We start from the raw sequence: 10,051 nt of genomic DNA, 5'->3' as shown, positions 1-10,051 counted from the left end.
TCCGGCGAGTTATTTCCCGAGTTTTAAATCTGATTTCGTTATTATGTAGCTAAAACCTTTATTTCGTGTAGTGATTATGGTGGAAAGATGCCTGAGAAGAGTAGGGGAGGTCTTGAGGCAATGAAATGGGTTCGGGTCCAAGCAGCTGCCGTAGGCGGACGCTACGCCGCGGGCAGATGAACGCTTGCAGTAAATTCGTTTCCCCTCAGCCAAAATGCATATAACTTTTTGTGTTTTTTTTCCATTTGGATTCAAGGCTCTCGCTACCACACGGGAAATACCTGTGTTTCAGCGAGCAACCCCTCTGCGTGCGGAAATGCAGAACACTACAAGTCCGCCCCATCAGACATTATCGTTTAGGTTTCAAGCAACCTGACTTGCCATGAACATTTCACATTCCTTTCTATAGCCACCGCTTGAGTTTGGGTAGCTGTCTTGCCGCGGGATGCAGGAGAGGCAGCGGAGCCCACGGGGGCAGGTGCCGACGGCGGCTCTCCAGCTCTGCGGCGCGATCCCGCGGGGACGCGGCCGCGGCCCGATTCCGCCCAGTTGTTGTGGGCCACTCCTGGTCTCGGACAGCTCTTGCTCCGAGCATCTCTTTGCAACTGTAAAACTTCGGCAAAACTTTGACAAAACTTTGATCTCGATCCCCCGCCGCTGCCTCGCGGCGCTGGGCCACAGTCGGTAGCAGCCATACACCGTGCCGCCGAACCCAGTGGGCTTTCGAGGCGGCCGACGCGGAGCCCGGAGAAAGCCCTCCTAGACCCCGCTCATTTCTCAGCCCCGTGTGACTTCGGGGCGTGAGCCGTGAGGGGGCAGGGCGTGGGTGCCAACAGCCAGGGTCCGGGTCGCTCAAGGACGAACCCGTTCTGCATGGCACGGGCATCGCCGCCGCCCCGACGGCGGGGCAGAGACCCCCCCTGCCGCCGCTTCCCTCCCTTCCTCCCTCCCTCCCTCCCTCCCTCTCTTCCCCTATCTTTCTCTCCCTCCGTTCCCCTGTCGGCTCCGGGGAAGGAGGGTGGCGGTGGGGGCGGGCGGGGGGCGGGGGCGGTCTGAGGGGCTCTGGGCTCAGCGGGGCGGCGCGGGCAGCGGCAGTGTCGCTCCGGCTGGCGGCAGCGCTCTGCCCGCCGGTGCCACCGCGGCGGGCGGTGCCTCTCCCCGCCGGCCTGGGGTTGAGCCGCGCCCCCCGCAGAGCCTGCGGGCAGAGCCGCCCGCCTCCTCTCCTCCATCTCCCCGGCCTCCGCCCGCCCTCGCTGAGGCCTTCTCCACCCCGGAGCCGGCCGGGCTCCTCCCGCGGGCATGAACGGCTATGGCTCCCCGTACCTCTACATGGGCGGCCCGGTGTCGCAGCCACCGCGGGCTCCGCTGCAGCGGACGCCGAAGTGCGCCCGGTGCCGCAACCACGGCGTGCTGTCCTGGCTGAAAGGCCACAAGCGCTATTGCCGCTTCAAGGACTGCACCTGCGAGAAGTGCATCCTCATCATCGAGAGGCAGCGGGTGATGGCCGCGCAGGTGGCGCTCCGCCGGCAGCAGGCCAACGAAAGCCTGGAGAGCCTCCTCCCGGACTCCCTGCGCTCCCTCCCCGGGCCGCCGGGCAACGCTGAGCCCCCCACGCCGCCGCCGGGGCCATCGCCCTGCTCCGCTCCGCCGCGGACCCCCGCCGAGCTGGCCGCCGCCGCCGCCCTTCGCTGGGCCGCTGAGCCGCCTCCCGCGCTCCCGGGGCCGCTCCCCAAGGCAGGTGAGGCCGGGCCGGGCACCGCTGTACCGGGGCAGGAGGGAAAGGGAGGGCTGGGATCCCGGCTGTCGGTTCTGGGGAATGGGGCGGGAACGAGTAAAGGCGAATGCTTTCCCTTTCACCCGACGGGATCCGTGAGAGGGGAATGGAGAGGAATTCCGTCCGTCGGGTACACTTTATCGCTCTTAAAAAGCATGGAGCCGCAAAGTGACCGGCCCGCTCCCCAGCTAGAATCGCGTCCACCGAGACAAGTAGAGGGGACCCACGAAAGTCGCGACTGCCAACCGGTTCCCCGACGGGCCGCTTCTGGGCCAGTTCCTCAGGTCCGCCGGGAACGGGCCGCATCCCGCGTGGATTACGGCAGCATGTCTTTCTGCTTCTCCCGGTCCCGCTCCCGGAGTCGTTGTCCGGCTCCCCGCACCCCGAGTATCGGGCTGCCGGACCTCGTCCGGGACAAGATCTGCACAGAGAGCCTCGGGCCAAAAGCGGCGCCAGGAGCAGGGAGGCTTCTGCGAAGCTATGACGACCGGGGAAAGCGGAGCGGTGGCAGGGGATGATCGGGGCAACCCAGCCTCCAGCGCAGGCCTGTCCCTTCGGGTCGCGTCCGGGGCGGCTTGTGAGAGGTCGGGGGTGCCGAAACTACCGCCTGCAATGGGCACCTTGTTGTGAGCGCGACCTGTCGGTAATACACATTGCTGGAGGCAAAACTAACACTCCGAAATCCCAGTGGTGTTCCGTCCATTGTCTGAGAGGGAGCTGACAGTCTTTCACCATAGGGATGTTCGGCAGCCAGGCTGCTGCCAGCCCAGTGCGCTCCGCTGACAAGTTGTGACAAAATTTTACGCGGTGCCCCGGGACGAGAGTGGCGAGCCCTGTGCTGTGTCCGCACTGGTCCGTGTGCACTATGGAGCCAGTCCGGCCGGAGGCGTCCACCAGGGCCCCAGCATGGGGCTCTGCTGCTCCAGCACCGTAGCGGACACGCACCGGGCCCGGGCTGAGTCCGACAATCCGGCGAGAATGCCGGTGGTTTGGGACCCGCTTCCCATTTTCCGGCCCTTGGTATCACCTGCCCACCCTGCGGCAGCGCCCCCCCCACCCCCACATCTCGGCCCAGTTCCGCCGGCCTCTCCCCAGGGCCGGGTATGGGGGTCTTTCACCAAATTTCCCACTGGTCGTAGCCTCCCGCGGGCGCGGACGCTCTCCGCTCTCCGCACATGCGGCCGCACCTGGCCGGGGCCCCCTCCCTGCGTGGAGGTAGCGGGGCATAAGGCCGAGGAGGAGGGGAGAGAAGGGAAAAAACTTGCCTTGCTTCTTCGAGAAAATGAAAGTTCTCATCCGCCAGCACGATATAAATCTGCCGGATAGGAACGATATTAACTTGCAGGCTCAACTTTCCTTCACCCTGATGTATGAACTTCCCGGTTTAAAAGATTACAGTAATCACGGGAGGAGAGTGTAAATCGAATCTGATAGCAATAACTTTTGGGGAAGGTCAAGCTCAAGTGAAATGTTACCAAGCAACAGGCATTTTGTTTGCAAAATACAATCAAAGTGTATTGATGAGAAATTCTTCCTTGCCAGCCAGTCAGCACTTTCTGATAATAGCTTTACGGAGCGAAAAAACAAACGAACAAACTACAAAACATAACCGAGATCTCCATAAATCAAGGCCCTCGGCGCTGCGCCTGTCCCCGTCCCCGCCCATGGTGAGGCCGGGCTGAAGGGACCGGGGTACCCCGGGACCACCGGGGAGCCTTTCTGATCACTCAGACCTCACCCGCGTGGTCCCCAGTCCCTGATTGTCACAGACGGTATTTTCCCCCCACGTTTTGTGAATATGGGAATGCATGAGAGCAAAGTGGAAGATGGTCTCTGGTGGAAGAGAAGAAGCAGAAGTGGAAGAACCTCTCTTAGAGGTTACCTTCCACCAGACACTGTTTAACCACACGACTTGTTTATTTCCAATTATCCTGCTTTCTCTGAGCGGCAGGGTTTTCTCTTTCCTCTCCTTCCATTAACTGTATTAAAATAGTCGGAAAAACAGAAGATAAATCTCCTGTCCACCCGGTTTCTAAAACACACACACAACCCCTTCCTCCCTGAGGACGTTATTCTCCTGAAAAGTTTTTTCACTGCCAAAGGGATATTTCCAATATACGGTAAAATCAGATCCGTTTGCTTCTGTTCCCGCTACAATCGGCCATTTCGGTGGGACAGTTGCGAAGTTCCGAAATTACCCTTGTTGCATCTGCCTCTGCTAATCTGGAATGATTCCTCCTCCTGATACGTGCTCATAAACTTTCCTTGCCCACAGGAGTGCGTGTTATATTTGTCTTAGTTGTAGTTATCAAGACTAGTAAACAATATAATGCTATATTCGTTGTCTGATATTTTCAGAGCCAGCTTCTTAATGCAGTGCAGCTGTCTCTGTGTTAATTTGACAACAGTGATTATTCTCCTACAGAGTATTTAGATCTTCGAATATAGGGAAGAGAGTCTGAAGTGAAAGTCACTAAAACCAAAGCCTAAACAAAGCCCCAACAACCAAAATCAAGCTAACAAACACCCCACTCTTCCAAACAGACAGCAAAAGTAAAAAAAATCAAACCCAAAGCAAACAAAAAAGCCCCCACCAAAAACACAGCCTTAGCTTTATGTGCAGTTATGCTAGTTCTGGTATCAGCCTTTCCTATTAATACGACTAAGGAAAACAACAGGTACTTTCGAGATCCAAGAAAATCTGTTGAGAAAAGAGCTGTCCTATCAATCAAAGAGCAAGCTGTTTAAACAGGGACTCAGCAGTGGGAATATCAAAGAAGCAAATTTGGTTCCAAAATATTAGAACAAGTTTTCCAGACACGTCATTAACTTGAACAGCTTTTTCCTCTCATCTATTTTACTTGTATTTGGCCCCTTTACAACGTTTGACTCATGATTATTAATGTATAGATAGTCAAGAATAATTGGGGTAAATATTGTGCTGAATTCGTATTGCATTTTACTGTAAATGCATGTATGGTTCTCCCACTGTTCTCTTTCATGCACATCTGTAACTGCCCTGCATCTCTGATCTGAGTTGGTATCTCTCCTTTCATGCATCTTTTATATCAGTAGGAAAACAGTTTCCTTAGTTTTCCCAGGAATCACAAACTGGACACTTAAATGCAGGAAATTTGAAATAGAAGGTGTTGGGGGAAAAAAAAAAACCCCAACACAGACACACACACACACACACACACACACAGAGGCAACAGAACAACCTCCCCCTAAAAAACAAAACATAAAAATCCAACCCCAGAGCCACACAAAGAAACAACCCTCCCAAAACCAAAAACCCACAGAAAGAAAAACAAATACCCTCCCCCCAAATAAATAATAAAAAAAAAAAAAAAAACAAAAAGAAAAACCAAACCAACCAAACAACGCCACCACCAGAAATACAGCAAAAATCCTTAGAGCTCACACAGGACAAAATGGAACACCCAAACCCCCAAAACCGTAAAAAATATCTGAGGACCAGATTTCTTTCTTGGAAACGAGAATATCCTAATGTAAGACTTATGAATTATGAAAAGAAAAAAAGCTTTGGTGAAGAGCAGAAGCTTGTATGTTCTAAATACAAAATTATTTTTGCACCTGAAAATACAAACGTTTGTAATGCAAAATACAAACATTTGTAATTAATACATGCATATAATATTCCTAGAATTCAGTGTCCACATAGGGACATTTACAATGTATCTTCACAATTTTTTATTTATTTGACAATGGCTATTTTGAATCTTCACAAATTTTTGTTTATTTGACGATGACTATTTTGTGCCAATTTTAAACGAACGAAAATCCCGGTCTCGGTGGTTCCCATGAAGGGTTGGGGACAGTCCCCGGGGCAGGTCTGATCCTTCCCGAGCCTTCAGTGTAGCTGAAGGGAAAGGGTTGTTTAAAGCAGTTAAAGCACAGCCTACAGACAGGGAAGCCCCGATGGCCGTCCAGGTGAGCGGCCAGATGCCGGGCGACAGGCTCGGGCTCCGGGGTGTGACATCCGCGCACCGCCCCAGCCCGGGCATGGAGCTGCCTGACACCGGCAGCCAGAAATGCTCTCAAAGAGGCAGAGGGAAACACACAGCAGCCTCCGGGCTCGGTGGTAGCCAGCACGGTGTAATTCCCGGTGTGTTAATAGCACCACTTTGATTTAAAATCAACGAAATCTCGTTTTCCGGGTCTGTCTCTGCGAGTATAACAGCCCAGTGAGATGCGTCGCTATGACCCGTGCTGGGTGAGGAGACTGCCCCTGCGCTAAAGCTAAGAGCCAGCATCTCTGCGGTCTCCTGGTGATAAAGAGGTAAAATTCAGTGGGACAAGTTTTCAAAATTTGATGAAATTTTTTTAAGCAAGCCTCGTAAGGATATTTTTAAGGGTACAGAAAATGAAGCAAATCTGAAATATCCTGAAAATAACATTTTGTAAGGATCAGGGAATATATTTGAGATACCTTACCTGATCTGAGGGTGTTGGTTTGTTAGTTGGTTTTTTTAAATAAACACATATTTTCTCCACAGCGTTACTTGCTCTCATCCCATAAAGTTACACTGTAAACATGAGCATGAGGTAATATGAAATATGTTCTCCTTGCTTTCAGTTCATTTGGTAATATTAGTCACCACAGTGCAATTTATTTATGTGAAAATTTGGGCTATCATCTTCCTTGAACAGCCTCTCTAACTCTGTCAAGATAAGGACAAGGTAGTTGGACGTCCTCAGATTGCCCGCTAAGCCTTGAATGTATAAATAGTCTGTTCACCAAGATTTGTAATAAATGCATAGTGAAGGGATTCAAAGGGAAAGGTAGTGTGAGTCTCACGTTTTCTCAATAATGGATGAGCTATGTCAATATCTTAGCACCTCCTCAAAAGGATGCACATGCCCGTTTGCTGTCGGCAAGCAATTCCTGCATTCTGCTTCAGCTGCTAAAGCAAGATTGATGCACTGAACGTATGAGAAAGAGGAATGTACATGGCCTTCCCACTAATATAGAACATGCAGAGTTACTGCTTCCCTGTTTGCACTCGACAGGCAGCACAACCAGTGTAGAAACCAGTTCCCAAAATGGGTTATCCTGCTGAAGGGAGTGAGGTTTTTGTAAGAGCATATGTATTCCTCAACTACACACTTATCTTCCACAGCCCAAATTAACAGCATCCCAAATCTCTGTAGGATGGTCCATCGTTTCTGCCACGTACAGCCGTCCTCAAGAGGGGATGCCATGCTCACACTGTCAGGCTGTGCTCTGCCAGGATCTCTTCTTTATTTATAGCTCCCACTGTGGTGAGCATAGTGGCTTCTCGCTCAGCTCAGGCTTGCTCAGACCCTGACTTCTTTCTCTGTAATGGATAAATTCCATTAATAGTCTTTTTTTCATGCTGATCTGTTAAATGTTAAACTTAGCCCACTAACTGATGAGAAGATGCCCTGCCTGTTCCTGCAGTGAGGGAAAGGTAGGAGATGGTGAGCTGTGAGGCTCAGGTGCTAGCACACCTCTAACTGGTTCCATCTCAGTTGGGCAGGTGGGATCATCAGCACATTTTAGGAACCATTTCTTGCTTCTTACAATTACTTTATCTAGTAGGGGTATTTGTCAGGGGCTTGGAAAACTAAGCAAACAGTTGTATTGGTTTTTGCAGATAGTCCTTCCCATTTGTGCATTCAAAAGCACTACCCTGTGTGGTTAAAGTAGACTGTCAGCCGTAGCTTGGACAACAATCCTCTCCCCATGCATTGATGCTTTCTAAGAATGTAAACATTGTGCTCCATGAGGAAAGCCAGCAGAACTGTGTTCTTGGGAAATAACAATGAACAATCTCAAGCAAGTACATTGACCCTTTTTTGCACAAGCAAGCATCCCTCCCTTCTTCTTGCCAACAAGCAGTCTTATTTCAAGGGGTTCCATACTCTAGTTAGGCATTACCAAAGAGTTTTGAGTGTCCATCTGGAGACAGAGTGGTCAATGGGCTCGTTTTCAGCCCCATACTCAGCTCTCATCCTTCTTAGTTTAGTACATGGAAAGCAAGATACCTGGAACAATTGCTAAGAGAGGTTGCGAGGAATAGTTCCTCATCTTTGGAATTACTTAAAACTCAGCTAAGCAGGGACATGAGCAACATGCTCTTTGTCTAAGGCTGCTCCCAGTTTGAAGAAGATGTTGGACAAAAAGCATTCTAGATGTCTTCTCCAAACCAGACTTTTCTAGAATATCTGCTTGGATGGGACACGGCATCAGACATACTTAAGGATTTAGAGGAAAAGCTGCAGTTCTTGCTGTGGGAGGGACTGATTTCTATGGGAGGGATCAGTTTCTTCAGAACAGGAATACATTTATGTATTTGAAGACTTTTTAAACCTTCAGTCTGTAGTCATAATGGAGTGGTTCCATCAATGCTGTTGGAGCTGCAGGGGAATTTTCATTTCCTAAGTGCCCTCTTCAGCTCACAGACAATGAGATGGTGCTAGTGAGGAATTATGATGTGAAAGTGCTGAAGTTCCTCTGAGAAATCTTGCAGTTGGGTGGTGTGTTGCTGCCTTGTAACCAGTGAGAAAGGATAGATATAGCGCTTTTATGCAGTGGAAAAATGATCACATTCTTTGCTTGCATATGGGAGAATGAGATAGAGTATGTCTAGATCAGGTCACATTATCCTTTTGCAGTTTTATTCTCATGGCATGTAGCAAAGATACCTTAATTTTTGCAGGATCTCTGACAAAAAAGCACTTTTCCCCCCTTAGAATCCTGGTCTGTTCACTTTAAGAAGACAACATCCTCAAATCCCTGTAAAAACTTTTGGCCTCAGTTTTCTGTTAACTTCTCTGACTTCTCTTTGCAGACGTGAATGAGGAGCGGTTGGGTGACGCAAGTGGAGCAGACAATGCCGAGACCTACAGTGACAAAGATACAGACCAAAGGAGTTCCCCAGACATGACTAAAACCAAAAGTTGTTTCAACCCCGAAAGCCCTGAAATTGTTTCAGTGGATGAGGTCGGTTTTGCAGTTCAGAAAAATGGTGGGAGCACAGAGAACCGTCCAGACAGCCCCAAGTACCACTCAGAGCAGAACCACCTCCTGATAGAAGGTCCTTCTGGGACAGTTTCTTTACCATTCAGTTTGAAAGCAAACAGACCCCCACTTGAAGTCTTGAAAAAGATTTTCCCTAACCAAAAGCCAGCTGTGCTAGAGCTGATCCTGAAGGGGTGTGGCGGTGACCTGGTGAGTGCTGTAGAGGTTCTCCTGTCCAGTCGGTCTTCAGTGGCCAGTGGAGAGAGAACTTCTGCAGAATCAGATGGTCTTGTTTTGCCTTCCAATGGGCATATTTTTGAACACACACTGAGTTCCTATCCTATTTCATCTTCCAAGTGGTCTGTGGGCTCGGCATTTAGGGTTCCTGACACTCTGCGGTTCTCTGCTGATTCCAGTAATGTTGTGCCAAATCCTCTAGCCGTACCTTTGCAGCATCCTTTCCCTCAGCCACCCCGCTACCCACTGATGCTGAGGAACACTTTGGCGAGAAACCAGTCCAGCCCATTCCTGCCCAACGACGTCACCCTGTGGAACACCATGACATTGCAGCAGCAGTACCAGCTGCGGTCCCAGTATGTCAGTCCTTTCTCTGGCAACTCAGCCACTGTTTTCCGAAGCTCACCTGTTCTTCCTTCCCGCTCGTCAGAAGATCCTAGGATTTCAATTCCTGATGATGGATGCCCAATTGTGTCTAAGCAACCAATTTACACAGAAGATGAATATGAGGATAGATCTGATTCTTCAGACTCAAGAATACTCAACACATCTTCTTAGACTGACGTTTGACATGTGACAGCTAAGCGATACTCACAGTGCAGCTGAACTACCGGCCCCTAAGAGGAGGGACATGTGCTCTACAAAACTCTCGCAATTGTATTAAATAGTTGCTTGGTATTGTACTATAGCAATAAAGACGTAACTTATTTAATTTCTTGCACTTCACTGGATAATGCCAAATAGCAATACTCTGGCTTTAGTGCTGAGTGTGTGTTGCAAAGGAAGACTTTATGGCTACCAGTTATGGGACTCTAGAGGACTCATAATGGAAACAGAAGCCCAAGGTCTACTTTGTTGCTTAACTCAGAAAAATGGGGATGTTAAACTAGAATACTTGAATGCTGTTTTATAATGAGAACTCCTCAGGACATAAAAAATCAAGCAAACATAGTTCAATTGCAAATGGACAAAAACAAGGACCTTATAATCTTGTGCCAGTGATCATCCTTGCAGTGAAAGAAAAGGCAGAA

At 50.0% G+C, this 10,051-nt stretch overlaps 1 protein-coding gene across 1 annotated transcript; it reads left to right on the top strand.

Annotated features, from left to right (window-relative positions):
* Window positions 1–1,299: 1,299 nt before the first annotated feature.
* On the top strand, window positions 1,300–9,639 carry DMRT3 (doublesex and mab-3 related transcription factor 3). Its single transcript, XM_059836664.1, has 2 exons — window positions 1,300–1,738; window positions 8,614–9,639. The coding sequence occupies exons 1-2, from the start codon at window positions 1,300–1,302 to the stop codon at window positions 9,576–9,578; spliced, it is 1,404 nt and encodes a 467-aa protein (XP_059692647.1). The 3' UTR covers window positions 9,579–9,639.
* The last annotated feature ends 412 nt before the right edge of the window (window positions 9,640–10,051 follow it).

The sequence above is a fragment of the Haemorhous mexicanus genome, chromosome Z (genome assembly GCF_027477595.1).
Source record: "Haemorhous mexicanus isolate bHaeMex1 chromosome Z, bHaeMex1.pri, whole genome shotgun sequence".
Taxonomy (NCBI): domain Eukaryota; kingdom Metazoa; phylum Chordata; class Aves; order Passeriformes; family Fringillidae; genus Haemorhous; species Haemorhous mexicanus.
This window is presented reverse-complemented; position numbering and strand designations above follow the sequence as displayed.

What these genes read in the sequence shown, in the direction of transcription:
- DMRT3 (XM_059836664.1), top strand. Translation starts at nt 1,300, where the DNA reads ATGAACGGCTATGGCTCCCCGTACCTCTACATGGGCGGCCCGGTGTCG. An exon ending in GGGGCCGCTCCCCAAGGCAG is followed by an intron (nt 1,739 to 8,613) that starts GTGAGGCCGGGC and finishes TTCTCTTTGCAG; the next exon opens with ACGTGAATGAGGAGCGGTTG.